Here is a 14,398-nt window from a genome sequence, read left to right as displayed (position 1 = left end):
TTCTGACGCTCTGTTCCCGCCAGAACCTTTATCCGCCCGGGGCAGGGGAGGCGGCCAGGGCCGCAGTGGCTCCGTGACCTTTGCATGTGTGGTGCCGTTCAGTGGCCTGGCCCGGATACTCCAAGTTCCGGCTTCTCGGCCCCCCGCCCCGCCCCCGCACCCCACCCAGAGCACTGCAAGCTAAGACTGAGCACTGCATTGAGTGTGCCACCCTGCCGGGCGAGTGAGCCTGGTGTGGGGGAGTGGGCGCTGTGGATGCATGTACTCTGTGTGTGTGTGTGTGTGTGTGTGTGTGTGTGTATGCTGAGGATGTGTGTGTTCTGGGCATGTGTGTCTGCTGAGCGTGCATGCGTGTGTGTGTGTGTGTGTGTGTGCGTGCGCATGCACCTTGGGTGTGCTTATTCAGAGGGTGTGCACATACTAAGGCTGTGTGTTGTACTATGGCTGTGTGGGTACTGAGGATGTGCATTTTCTGCAGGCATGTACCATGGGTCTCTCGCGTGCTGGAGCATGTGTGTGTTGTGTACTGAGGGTGTACACATGCCACGGGTCTGCTTGGGCCAGGGTACATGGCTGCTGTGAGTGTGTGTGTTGTGAGTGTGCGTGTGCTGCAGGTGTGTGCTGTTAGAGTGTGTTGTGTGCCACGAGTACACGTGTGCTGTGACGGCGTGTCTGCTGGGGTGTGTGTGCCCCCTTCAAGAATGTGCCTTTGGGACTGCAGTGATAGCACAGTGGGGAGGGCGTTTCCCTTGCATGCGGCCAACCTGGGTTCGATTCCCAGCCTCCCATAAGGTCCCCTGAGCACCGCCAGAAGTCATTCCTGAGTGCAGAGCCAGGAGTAACCCCTGAGCATCGCTGCGTGTGACCCCCCAAAAAAGAATGCCGCCTTCTTCCCCTTGGACTTGGGGAAGCCCCGATGGGCTCTGGGCTGGGCCTGTCGGTGCTCGGGTGAGGGGACGCGGGGGCTGTGTCTGCTCTCGGGCATGGCGCCAACCCTGCTTCCTCACGCTCTCCCAGGAGGGAGCCGCCTTGATGCTCGTGGGCATGTCCCAAGCCCTGGGGTCCGTGTCTGGGGTCCCTGCTGTGTGCGGGGCCCCTCTTGGGTGGGCCGGCAGCTGCCAGCAGCGGAGCCGCTCCCTGGCCTGGGGTCCGGTCTGATTTGTGACCGAGAAACCCGCCGGAGAGACGAGCTTGGGTTTCTTCAGCTGCCCCTTCCTTTTCCTTTTTCTTTCTTTTGGGAAAACCCCCAAACTCCCAGTTCTGCTTTTTCCCACAGGGCTGTTTTCCCGGGAGAAGTGAGTCAGTGTGTCAGGGTCCCGGGGGACGGCCCGTTAGGGAGCGGCTCCCTCTTTCTTTTGTTGTTTTTGTTTGTTTGTTTGTTTGTTGCTTTCTGGGTCACACCCAGCCATGCTCAGGGGTTACTCCTGGCTCTGCACTCAGGAATCACTCCTGGTGGTGTGCGGGGGGACCTATGGGATGCCGGGGATCGAACCCAGGTCGGCCGCATTTAAGGCAAACGCCCTCCCCGATGTGCTATCACTCTGACCCCTAGCACCATCTTTCTTGCTCTGTGAGGCTTCGGCCTCCACCTCAGACCCCTCTTCCACACGCCCTGTCCATGGCGCGAGCCCCGTCTTTCATTCTTTGTCGTTTTTTAAATAGCACTGTAGCACTGTTGTCCCATTGTTCATCGATTTGCTCGAGTGGGCACCAGTAACGTCTCCATGGTGAGACTTGTTACTGTTTTTGGCATATCGAATACGCCACAGGGAGCTTGCCAGGCTCTGCTGTGCGGGCAGGATACTCTCGGTAGCTTGCCGGGCTCTCCGAGAGGGATGGAGGAATTGAACCCGGGTTGGCCGCGTGCAAGGCAAACGCCCTACCCGCTGTGCTATCGCTCTTCTATATTTTTCTTTCTTTCTCTTCTTTCCTGTTTTCAACAAGATCCAGTGTGTCCTTAAAAAATTTATATGTATATATATATTTCATTTTTTAGAAGACCAAGACTAGCCAGGCCCGCCTGGTGCCCTGGTGCGCCCAGACCTCGCACTCGGCTCTCTGCTGGCCTCAGTGCGGCTGCCGGTCCACGCGTTTTCCATGGAACCACCTTGGCCTTGGTCTTCCCCTTAACGCCTTGAGTGGCCCCTTAGCGCGGTCCGCTCCGCCCTCTCAGCTCTTCCAGCCCTTCCACGTGACCTTGCTGTCTGGTTTCTCCTCCCAATCCATCCCCCTGCCCTGCCGCCATGCAGAACCAAACACCCTGAGGGTGGGAGTCGAGTCCCTCCTCCCACCCCCCTCGCCCGCCCGCCACCCCCCTCCCCCGCCCTGGCTGTGTCAGGCATCGTCCTGTGTGTGTTATCACCACAGAGGGGCAGGAAAGCGGGACAGGAGACAGAGCACTGGGGCTCAGAGGCTCCCCCCACACCCCCCGGCCTTCTCTTCCTTGCTGCCACGTCCCCTCCCATCTCCCGATGGACTTCATGTCCATCTGTCACCACCCCGGACGCTGGGCATCTCTCAGTTCCGGTGCTTGCTCCGGGGTGCGCTCTCTTCCTCTTCCGCGCCCCCCCTCCCCGTGTCCTGGGTCCTCAGACCCCTCCCCTCGGTGTCCGCCTTGCCGGGCTTCCCCGTCACGGAGCCCAGGGACTCGCTCCTGCCCGTGCTTTCCTTTCTCTCGTCCTCTGCCCTGCGTCTTCCCAAAAGGATCCAGGCGGGAAACGCCTTTCCTCCCTCGCCCCCTCCTCCCCCCGCCCCTGCCCCGGGGTCCCACCTGCTTCTCCGCAACCCCCCCCCCCCCACTCTCCCCGTCGCTCTGTGTCCCGGCTGCTCCCCTTGTGCGTGAGCTGGGAGTAACACGCAGGTTCCCTGCCTGAGCCCACCCGACCCGCCCGTCTCTTCTCTGCCCAGCCCCCCCACTCCCCACCCCTGCCGCCTATCTTCGCCTCCTTAGCCCGCAGCCGAGCTCCCCCTGCTTTGAGCAGCGTCCCTGACCGACCCCCGCCCCCGCCCTGCGCTGGCGTCTCTGGTCTACCCCAGCCTGCACCCACCCTCGCACACGGCCGCGGCTCATCCCTGAGTCTGTCATTTGTCTGTCTGTCTGTCTGTCTGTCTGTCTGTCTTTTTGAAAACCACAACTTCCCACCGCTCTCACGGGTCGAGACCCGAATCTCCGGCATCTCTTGAGTTCCGAAGGCCTGGCCCAGCTTCCCTGCCTGGCCGTGGGCCCCGGCGGCCCCGGCGGGCGGCTTCGTTTTCGAGCCTCGTCTACGCCCTCACCCCTGCTCGGACTCCGTGTCTTGTCTTGTCCAGTGCTGTTGCGTATTCGCCTGGGGCTTCCGCAGCCAAGTGGTGCTCCGTCCCGGGGGTGGGGGGAGGACTCGGGTGAGGGACTCGGGCCTGGGTGCCGTGGGGGTGCTGGGGGGGGACACCGGCTAAGTCCCGTCTGCCGACAGCTCCCCCAGGTGGCAGGGCGGGGCCCCCAGCCCAGGGTCTCCTGCAGAATCCTGGCAGGGCTGTGGAGACCCTCTGGGCCCAGCGGGAGGGTGGGGAGCCTTAGCAGAGCCCCCCGGGGTGATTCTGACGGACTCGGGGCTAAGGGGACACACCCACTCGTCCAGTCCCGGTGTCCACGGCCCCCGGCCCCCCCCACCGCTTGCTCGGGGAAGCGCTGCCCGGCTGCCTCGCGTCCTGCCCACTGGAGCTGAGTGCCCGGCCCGGCCCGGATGGGATGTCTGAGTCCGCTTTCCTGCTGCCGGGGGGCTGCGGGCATGGCTGCCCCTTTCCTCCTCCCCGGGGTGCTCAGGGCTGCTGAGGGGGGTGGGGACCGAGGCCTGCTGAGTGCCGGGCCCGGCTCGGAGTTGTGCTAAGACCCAGTACCCGCTGGCTGTGATCCCCTGCCCCCGCGTGCCCGCGCATGGCTTGTGTTTCAAATCAGAGGCGGGTTCTCCCGGCGAGCATGGTGGGGGGTGCCCCTCTCGGCCCTCCGCGTGGCTAGAATAAGGGTCTCTTTGGCGGGGACCGGGTCCCTGGCCGGGCACCGTCGAGTGAGGGAGGGTCAGCAGCATCGTTTCATCTGGGCCGCTGGCGCTGGCTGCCCGGAGCCCCGTCCCCACATCTGCCCAGTCCCCGTGAGAATAGCAGAAGCCGCTCGGGGGTCGGGGAGGCGGGATGCTCCCCCCACACCCCACCCCTGCAGCCTTGTCTCCGAGCCTGCTCAGAGACGTCAGGAACACTCCCTTGGGCGCGACGGGGAGGGCGGGGGGCGGGGGCCTCACTGGACCGTTTGCCGCTCTAGATAAGTGGGCGGAGAAGCCGGCCTTTGGGACGCCCCTGGAAGAGCACCTGAAGCGCAGCGGGCGGGAGATCGCGCTGCCCATCGAGGCCTGCGTCATGCTGCTCCTGGAGACGGGCATGAAGGAGGAGGTGAGGCCCCGCCCACGGCCCACGGCCCGTCTCCCCGCACCTCTCCCAGCCGAAGGAGGCGGGGCCCCGGGACGGAGTCCTCCCCAGTCGGTGCTCCCTCCAAGGCCCGACGGTCTCCCCTCAGGAGGTGGTGCCCTGGGACGGAGTCCTCCCCAGTCAGTGCTCCCTCCAGGGCCCGACGATCTCCCCTCAGAAGGTGGTGCCCTGGACGGAGTCCTCCCCAGTCAGTGCTCCCTCCAAGGGCCAACAGTCTCCCCTCAGAAGGTGGTGCCCTGGGACGGAGTCCTCCCCAATCGGTGCTCCCTCCAGGGCCCGACAATCTCCCCCCTCAACTTTGTGCGGTTCGTGGGAAATGAGTCCCGTGGCACACCCACGCCAGCTCTGCTGGGGCGGAGAGACGGAGGGAGGGGGGCTGCAGTTCCCCAGGGGTCTCCGAGTCCTTCATCGGGCAGGGGGGATCCTTCTGCGAGTAACAGGAGGCCCCGCTGGGGCGGAGGCAGAATCGAAGCGTGTCTCTGGTTGTGGGTTTTTTTTTTTTTAAATCAACTTTTAAATTCAGTTTACTTTTCTTGGTTTGGGTGCCCACCTGGTAATGCTCGAAGGCCCTGCCCCGCCCCCCACTTCCCCGTCCCCCTCCCCTCCACCTCCTCCCCCCTCCCCACGTGACCCTCATTCCTAGTCGCCCAGCTCAGCCCTTCTCATCCAGGGCCAAGGCCGACTTTATCCCCTTCAAGGACACTCGGTGAGGGGCTGGAGCTATAGCACAGGGAGCAGGGCATTTGCCTTGCACGCGGCCGACCGGGTTCGATCCCCAGCATCCCATAGGGTCCCCTGAGCACCGCCAGGAGTAATTCCTGAGTGCAGAGCCAGGAGTAACCCCTGTGCATTGCCAGGTGTGAGCCAAAAAGAAAAAAAAAAACCACAAAGAGCACTCGGCAAGGTTGGGGACCCCTGGGGAAGGAGGGAGGCTGCTCCTGGGGGCAGAGGCCGGGGGGTTCTGCCCGGTGCCCTGCTCGCAGGGGAAGCCCGTCCCCAGGAACACTCCGGCCCCCCCAGAGCTGGTGCCACTGAGGCACACAGCCCCTGGACTCGGCCCTTTGAGACTCTGCCTTGTTTTCCTGGCCTCGTGTCCAGCCCAAGTTATAGCGCTGAAAGGGATTAGTGGCCTGCTCGAGCCACTTATCTTGAGATGTCAGTATATGTGTATATATATATATATTTTTTAATTGAGTCACTGTGAGATAGGCCCTTACAAAGCTGTTCATGATTAGGTTTCAGTCATACAGTGTTCCAACACCCATCCCTCCACCAGTGTAGGTTTCCCAGCACCTGTGTCCCCAGGTTCCCTCCCATCAACCCCCCACCCCTATATACATATATATATATATATATATATATACATATATATATATATATATGTAGCACTGTAACACTGTCATCCCGTTGCTCATCGATTTGCTCGAGCGGGCACCAGCAACGTCTCCATTGTGAGACTTGTTTTTACTGTTTTTGGCATCTCGAATATGCCAAAAATACTGTATTCGATTCCCCCGTCCCTCTCAGAGAGCTACCGAGAGTATCCCGCCCGAACGGCAGAGCCTGGCAAGCTCCCCGTGGCATATTCAATATAGCACTGTCAGAGCACTGTCATCCCGGTTGTTCGTCGATGTGCTCGAGTGGGCACCAGTAACGTCTCCATTGTGAGACTTCAATTTTTTTTTTTAACTTTTTGGGTCACACCCGGCAATGCACAGGGGTCACTCCTGGCTCTATACTCAGGAATCACCCCTGATGGTGCTCAGGGGACCTTAGGGGATGCTGGGAATCGAACCCGGGTCAGCCGCGTGCAAGGCAAACGCCCTCCCCGCTGTGCTATCGCTCCAGCCCCAGAGAGACTTCAGTATTTTAATTGCACCGTTTCGAAGCTCTCTCGAAGTCAGCCTCATGGGAGTATACCTGAGACTGCTTTTGAAGAGCTGAGAGGCCAGGGCGTTCAGCCATGGGCAGGAGCAGAAGTGGCGGGGCGGGGGGGGCTTCCACGCAGCCCGTGACTGTGCCAGGAGACACGCGGGTGGGGAGGGGGGTTCGTGCTGGCTCCTGGCAGGTCTGACGCAGCAGAGAGGGCTCTGGGGTGGGGGGACGGCACTCAGGCACGGTCACCACGGGCCTGCTGCTGAGGTCTTGTGGCCACCCCCAGGGCCTTTTCCGGATCGGGGCCGGGGCCTCCAAGCTGAAGAGGCTGAAGGCGGCTCTCGACTGCTCCACGTCTCACCTGGACGAGTTCTACTCTGACCCCCACGCCGTGGCAGGTGAGCCCCAAGGACTCGGGCCCGGGGGTCCCCGCTGCTGAGTCGAGGGGCGGGGGTGACCACAGACGGGGGCATGTTCGCTGAATGTGGGGACCATGACCCCAAAATGTTTCAGCGAAGTGTACGGTTTATTACTATGCACGTCCCTCTTTTATACTCCTGGGGTCAGGCAAAGAGGGGCCCCAGGCGGAAGAAAGCCGGGGAAGCCCCGAACTAGTCTGTCGGAGACCCTCTCGCCAGTAAACGTCTAGCTTTCCTCACAGGTCTCAGGGACGGAGAAAGCGGAAGTCGTCTTTTTTTAAATGGTTTTATTTGTTTATTTATTTTTGGGTCACACCCGGCTATGCACAGGGGTTACTCCTGGCTCTGCACTCAGGAATTACTCCTGGCGGTGCTCGAGGGACTATATGGGATGCTGGGAATCGAACCCGGGTCGGCCTTGTGCAGGGCAAACGCCTTCCCTGCTGGGCTATCGCTCCGGCCCTTCCTTGCCACTTCTGCCAACTCCTGACGTGCTCTCAGGACTCGGGACGATGGTCACTGTGGTCATCTCATCGTGCCTCCCAGCATGTCCCAGGATGCCTGCCTTCCCGTTCTTCATGCTCACATGTTAACCCTTCCAGGTGCTCTGAAGTCCTATTTGCGGGAACTCCCTGAACCCCTGATGACCTTTCACCTGTATGAAGAGTGGACACAAGTTGCCAGGTAAGTTGAAGCGAGGCCTTGAGTTTCAAAAGTTAAAGGAAGCAACATATCGTATCCCGTTTGTTCTGCCTTTATCTCTTGGCCCTCCTGAAGGCCTAGTAAGGTACTGTTTCGTGTTCTGAGAATGATGTTGTTAATTATTGTTCAGTGATGCGCACCCCTGTTCTCCCAGCATCCATATGGTCCCCTGAGCACTGCCAGGGATAATTCCTGAGTGCAGAGCCAGGAGTAACCCCTGTGTAGAGCCAGGTGTGACCCAAAAAGAAAAAAAAAAAAAGGCTCTAGAGGGGCTGGAGTGATAGGACAGCGTGTAGGGCGTTTGCCTTGCATGCGGCTGACCCGGGTTCGATTCCCAGCATCCCATAGGGTCCCCTGAGCATCTCCAGGAGTAATTCCTGAGTGCATGAGCCAGGAATAACCCCTGTGCATTGCCGGGTATGACCCAAAAAGCAAAAACAAAAAAAGGCTCTAGAAGCTTCTCTCTGGCCAGCCCAACTGCCTCCTGGCCATCTCCCTCAGGGCTCTGCCTCTGTCCCTCTCAGTAGCACCTGGACCACCACCCCCGGCCACAGGGGGCAAAGAAACAGGCTGGACGGCCGCCCACTGGCTCTGTCCCCTGAGCCCGGGGCAGCGCCAGGCGCCACAGGCAGAGGCTGCTGGCACTTCCCTTCCCCGGAGTGGGACGTGCCTCCACCCTCTCTCAGGCTCTGGCCCGAGTGCCTGCACCCCAGCACCATGAGGGTCGCGATGCCAGAGTTCGTTCCGGGCCGGGGTCGCTGCATCCTTTCGGGCCAGCTCCGGGTCCCATGTGCCGCGGTCACCTGTGCTTGAGGGAGCTGACCCCGAGCGTCTCCGGGGGGGCCTCTGGCCGCCTCCACCCGGACACTTCTCTGGGTGCTGAATCCGCTCTTCCAAGGAGGCCTCTGTGTTCTTCCACCACCACCAGCAGCCACACGGGGGCCCTCGCGGCTAGCCCCTGGCACTGCTCTCTGCGACCCGCCACTCGGGTCAGTTGTGGGGTCTGGAGGCCAGGTCGGGGCCTTCCCTGCCCGCCCGCTCGGGCCCAGCCTGCCGGAACTCCACAGTAGAGCAGAAACCCAAAACTGGCCTTTCCTCCCCTTTCTGCCCCTCTTAAAGATTTCTGCTCGTGGGGGCTGGAGCAATAGCACAGTGGGGAGGGCATTTGCCTTGCACGCGGCCGACCCAGGTTCGATTCCCAGCATCCTATAGGGTCCCCCGAGCCCTGCCAGGAGTAATTCCTGAGTGCATGAGCCAGGAGTAACCCCTGTGCATTGCCGGGTGTGACCCAAAAAACCAAAAAAAAAAAAAAAAAAGATTTCTGCTCGTGTGCTCTTGAAAGGGGGGGTTTTCCTGGCTTCAGAATGTCGCCTCCAGGCTCAGAGCCCTGGGGCAGGCTAAGGCTGAGGTCAGGATGCTCTGAGCTGGGCTGGCTCATCTCCTGCCAGACTCTGCTTATTATCGAGATTCGGGCTCCATGGAGCACAGACAGAGAGAGCATCTTGTGTCCGTAGGGCCGGGCCTTGGTGCCCTTGGTTCTGCTGGTACCCTGGGCGGCCCCGCCTGCTTCTCCCGTCGTACTCAGTAGGGATGGGCACCAGTGGCGAAGGTCGCTCACCGCCTAGTGTTAGAAGGGTGGTATTGGGCCCCAGATCTGTTCGTGCCCCGAATCCGGCCTACCCCATACCCTGCCTCTTCTTCTTCCTGCCCGGCCTCCGCCCGCCCGCCCGCCAGTGGAGAGCAAGACCGCCCTTCCCGCCCCGAGAGGAGTGGGTGCGAGTGACGTGTTCTGTTCTCAGTGTGCAGGATCAAGACAAAAAACTCCAGGACTTGTGGACGATATGCCAGAAGCTGCCGACGCACAACTTTGTGAACTTTAGGTACGTACGGTCGGTCGGCATCCTGCCGCCGGCTCCGTCCCAGACATAGGTGACGAGGGCCCTGGGGCCCGGGGCGAGTCCCCAGCAGAGGGGCTGGCGGGTTCAGGCGTGCTTGGTATGTTTAGAAATCGCTGAGTCTGTCCCGGGAGAGAACCCCGGGGGCTCGAGTGCATCCAGCAAGCACAGGCCCCTGAGTTCAAAACCAGCTTCACATGGTCTCTTGAGCCCTGCTGAGGGACCCTGTGATTCTCGGCACCCCTGGGCCTCAGCACTGAACCATCCGGCCCTCGCCGTATGTAAAGGGTTAGCAAGTCACGCATGATAATGCTTGCGTAGGACCATTCATATTTGCGTAAGCGCTTTCAAAGTTTTAATATTTCACATCATTAAAAAAATTAAATAGAGGGGCTGGAGCGATAGTACAGCGAGGAGGGCATTTGCCTTGCACGCGGCTGACCCGGGTTCAATTCCCAGCGTCTCATATGGTCCCCTGAGCACAGCCAGGAGTAATTCCTGAGTGCAGAGCCAGGAATATTCCCTGTGCGTTGCCAGTGTGACCTAAAAAGCAAATAAATAAATTAAATTAAATAGAGCAGAAATTCTCCTGCAAATTAAATTTCGAGAGATGGGAGATTATATTATCAAAGTAACTATTTTCTAGGAAAATTTACGACAGAACTGGTGTTTGGTTTTGGTTTGGGAGCCACACCCAGCAATATTCAGGGGTTACTCCCTTCTCTGTGCTCAGGAATCACTCCTGGCAGTGCCCGGGGAACCATATGGGATGCCAGGGATTGAACCTGGTTTGGCCACATGCAAGGCAAAAGCCCTCCCCGCTGTACTATTGCTCCGGCCCCTATGGAACGTTTCTGAAATTTATCCTCTCATCTTTTCTTTGGCTTCAAATAGAATTTGGAAGAAGCCGAGGGTAGCCTCAGCTGATAAAGACATTTCCGAACCAAATTCATGTTTGTAAGACTGGTTCCCCGAGCAGCCACGTTGGCGGCTGTGTGACACATCATAAAACACTCCCTGCCCATTCTCCATAATTACCACACCACAGTTGATGGGGTTCAGATAGTAGGCAGCAGATGATAGAGGGAAATATATGTACATGTGCATATATACATATTTTCAGATATATGTACCAGAGCTCACATCACCCAAACTTTAACAACATGGTAGTGATATACTGTAGAATGCCTTAATGGTTCCTGCCAAAAAAGAACAATCTTCACACTGTTTCTTATATGAACACTTTTATGTAAACATGTTCAGCAGTTCTTCATAGCAGACAATACGAAATATATTATTTCAATTGTGTTTTGGGCCAGGGACCGGGGTCTAGGATGGAAACATCTCGAATTTGGTAGTGGGAAGGTGTAATGGTGGTGGGACTGGTGTTTGGATATTGCATGTAATCAAACATTGTAAACTAACTTATAAAATTTTTTTAAAAATTAAGTAAATAATAATAATGATAATAATAAAGTAAGGTGGAGTTCATGCCCAGTTCAATCAGCTTCATCAATGGCTGAATAAATAGCAGTGCTCCTACATTATTTAAAAAAAAAAAAGCGGGGGCTGGAGCGATAGCACAGCGGGTAGGGTGTTTGCCTTGCATGTGACCGACCCGGGTTTGATTCCCAGCATCCCATAGGGTCCCCACGGGGCGGTTCCTGAGTGCAGAGCCAGGAGTCATCCTTGTGCATCACTGGGTGTGACCCAAAAACAAAACAAAGAAAAAGAAGACTGGGTCCCCAAGCCACAAGTGCTTTACTGGCAGCGAGTCCTCCGTGTGGCCTGACCTTTAGATTCAGTCACCGCCTCAGTCACGCAAGCTGAGCTGCGTTTCCTGCTTCATCCCTCCTGCAGCTCGCCCTGTGAGCGGCTCGAGCTGGCTGCTCGCCCTGTGGCATCCCTGACCTGACCTCCCCACACCTCACGCTGGAAACCACAGTTCCGTCCTCTGATCCCGAGAGACTCGCCCTGGGACGTCACTCTTTGCTCTTTGTGATCTTGACGAATGGGTGTCGGGCTAGAGAGCACAGTCTCGGGGTCCAAAAAACCCAAGAGGCAGGGGCTGGCTGGGGCGACGGCTCACAGTGGCCTCTCGCGTGCCCCCGAGTGTGATCCCCAGCTCTGCAGCACGCCCACCCCCAGCCCCGAACACCGCTGAGGGTGGCTCTCACTCGGGGGGGGGGGGGGGGTCGGACTGAATCCGAACACTCGAGGGAGTGAGGCCTTGGTCGAGTGAGTCTCACTCTCGTGAGCTGCCTTTATTGCCTTAGGACAGATTTGATGCCAGATGCCATTGTGATACGCGCTACAAAATTACCCTCTGGGGGTATCTTAAGATGGGTTTTATCTAAGTATAACGGAGAGGGCGATACCTGAAAAGAAATTCTAAAGAAAAATAAATTCGTCTTTTTGATTAAAAAAAAAAACAAAACACATGACTCCAGATGCTGATCAGGTGACACTCTGCAGACACAGCCCCTCCGCGGGTGAGCCCCTGGGCAGGAGGGTAGCGACACCCCGGCCGATGCCGTCTCTCTCGTCCCGTAGGTATTTAATCAAGTTCCTTGCCAAGCTTGCACAGACCAGCGACGTGAATAAGATGACTCCCAGCAACATTGCGATCGTGTTGGGCCCTAACTTGTTATGGGCCAAAAATGAAGGGTAAGTGAGCCTTCCGCACGCACCCCCTCGGGCAGACATCTTCCCGCGCATGCGCTGCTCGGGAAGCCTGGGCAGCTCTGCACGGGCCCCATTCCAGCCGCGCTGTGCCCTCGGCCCGCGCCCCGCGCGGTCTGGCCCGGCTCCTGGGCTGCAGGGAGCGGCGTTTCGGGGCTAGGGCTATAATACAGCGGGGAGGGCGTTTGCCCTGCACGCGGCTGACCTGGGTTCGATCCCCGGCATCCCATAGGGTCCACCCCCCAGCACCGCCAGGACTAATTCCTGAGTGCAGAGCCAGGAGTGACCCCTGAGCATCACCGGGTGTGAAACCAAAAAAGCAAAAAAAGGAAGGAAGGAAGGAAGGAAGGAAGGAAGGAAGGAAGGAAGGAAGGAAGGAAGGAGGGAGGGAGGGAGGGAGGGAGGGAGGGAGGGAGGGAGGGAGGGAGGGAGGGAGGAAAGAAAGAAAGAAAGAAAAGCAGCGTCTCCGGGGTCTGCTGGCTCTGCCCCTGCACGGGAGCAGCTGCTGCCGTGTGCTTGGGGACGGTGCAAACAGTTTATTCCTCCCGGAATCGGGCCGGTGCTCCTGTCATTGGCCACGGCCTCGTGGATCTCGTCTTGGTTTCCCCTTGGTTTGGGATGGCAGCGCCTCGACTCGGCTAACCGAGTCGGCCCTACCACTGTGGCCTTCTCTTGCAGGACGCTGGCCGAGATGGCGGCCGCCACATCTGTCCACGTGGTCGCGGTGATCGAGCCCATCATCCAGCACGCCGACTGGTTCTTCCCTGGAGGTGATGGCCGAGCCACACAGTCTCAGAGTTGAAACCGTGTGCACGTGTGTGTGTGCGTGTGTGTGCACATGCATGTGTGTGCACTGTGTGTGCACGCGTGTGTGCGCGTGTGTGTGTGTGTGTGTGTGTGTGTGTGTGTGTGTGTGTGATGCCAGGGATCGGACCCAGGGCCTTACACAGAGAGGCACACACTCTACACCCGAACACATCCCTGGCCCTGAAAGCCTGTTCTGTTTGAGGGCCAGGGGTGTCCTGAGTGGTGCTCAGGGGGCCTGGAGGCCACTCCCGGCAATTCTCATCCAGTCAGGCCAGACGTCGAGTTCTGGGGCCCCCGGTGTGCTTGGGGATTCTTTGGTGCCAGGGATTGAGCCAGGCTCGAGCTCGTGGCTCTCTCGCCAGCCCCAGAAGCGTCTTCTTATTTATTTACCCATTTATTTCTGGTGGGTGGGAAACTTTGGCACACTGGGTGGTCCTCAGTGGCTACTCCCAGCTCTGTGGGTATTTTGGGGGGATGGGGGTTGGCATCACTCCATGTGATATTCGGGGAGGACCTCGAAATCATTTTTTTAAAAAAGAAAATAGGGGCCCGGGACCTGGCTCACGCTTTGCATCAGGCGTCCGGGGTTTGATCTCCCACACCACACCACACGGTCCCTGAATCAGTGGACTAGAAGTAGCCCTGGAGCACTGCCAGATGTGGTCTTAAAAATCAAAAAGAGGGGCTGGAGCAATAGCACATCTAGGAGGGCATTTGCCTTGCACGTGGCTGACCGGGTTTGATTCCCAGCATCCCATAGGGTCCCTTGAGCACAGCCAGGAGTAGTTCCTGAGTGCAGAGCCAGGAGTAACCCCTGAGCATCACCGGGTATGACCCAAAAAGAAAAAAAAAATCAAAAAGGGAAAAAGGAAGGGAGCAGGGGAAGGAAAGGATGAAGAAATTCCTTTCTGATCGCCTCTCTGGCCCCCAGCCCACTTCTTTCCAGACTCTCTACACTCGGTAGGCGGTGGCCATGTTACTGGACTGGCCACTAAAGTGGGCGCCTCATTGTCGGCTCCCCGGAGCAACCCAGGCCCCGGAAGGAGGCCACATAAATGGAGGGATTGGAACCCAGGCCCGCTGGGAGGTCGAGTGGCTGGAGGAGGAGTTGCAGGGCTCGAGCTGGCACGGGAGCCGGGGGCTGCACTGTCTGTGTGAGGGCACCCCCCAGCCCTGGAGGAGGCCTTCTGAGGCCCTGGGCAGAGGGTTCGATCCACGCCCCGCCGGGGGACTGCGAGCTGCGATAGCACAGTGGGGAGGGCGTTTGCCTTGCACGCGGCCGACCCAGGTTCGATTCCTCCTTCCCTGTCATAGAGCCTGGCAAGCTACTGAGAGGATCCCGCCCGCACGGCAGAGCCTGGCAAGCTCCCCGTGGCCTATTGGATATGCCAAAAACAGTAACAAGTCTCACTGTGGAGACGTTACTGGAGCCACGGGACAGCAGTGCTCCAGTGATCAGACTGTAACTCGCTCTGCGCCCTCCGAATGCCAACACGTGACCCAGGCCCCGGGGGGTCTCACAAGCCTGAGCACTCTCCCCCCACCTCAGCTCCGCGGCTC

At 58.8% G+C, this 14,398-nt stretch overlaps 1 protein-coding gene across 6 annotated transcripts in view; it reads left to right on the top strand.

The window, feature by feature from the left end:
* ARHGAP17 (Rho GTPase activating protein 17) overlaps positions 1 to 14,398 on the top strand; it is a 98,407-nt gene that overhangs the window by 65,226 nt on the left and 18,783 nt on the right. For all 6 annotated transcript variants that reach the window (XM_055135944.1, XM_055135945.1, XM_055135940.1 and 3 more), the window contains exons 10-15: positions 4,295 to 4,422; positions 6,620 to 6,731; positions 7,355 to 7,436; positions 9,254 to 9,334; positions 11,903 to 12,016; positions 12,710 to 12,801. In XM_055135944.1, the coding sequence (XP_054991919.1) occupies positions 4,295 to 4,422; positions 6,620 to 6,731; positions 7,355 to 7,436; positions 9,254 to 9,334; positions 11,903 to 12,016; positions 12,710 to 12,801 (609 nt within the window). The remainder of the gene's footprint in view (positions 1 to 4,294; positions 4,423 to 6,619; positions 6,732 to 7,354; positions 7,437 to 9,253; positions 9,335 to 11,902; positions 12,017 to 12,709; positions 12,802 to 14,398) is intronic.

The sequence above is a fragment of the Sorex araneus genome, chromosome 4 (genome assembly GCF_027595985.1).
Source record: "Sorex araneus isolate mSorAra2 chromosome 4, mSorAra2.pri, whole genome shotgun sequence".
NCBI classification, from domain to species: domain Eukaryota; kingdom Metazoa; phylum Chordata; class Mammalia; order Eulipotyphla; family Soricidae; genus Sorex; species Sorex araneus.
The sequence above is the reverse complement of the archived record's forward strand: the minus strand, read 5'-3'. Positions and strand labels throughout refer to the sequence as shown.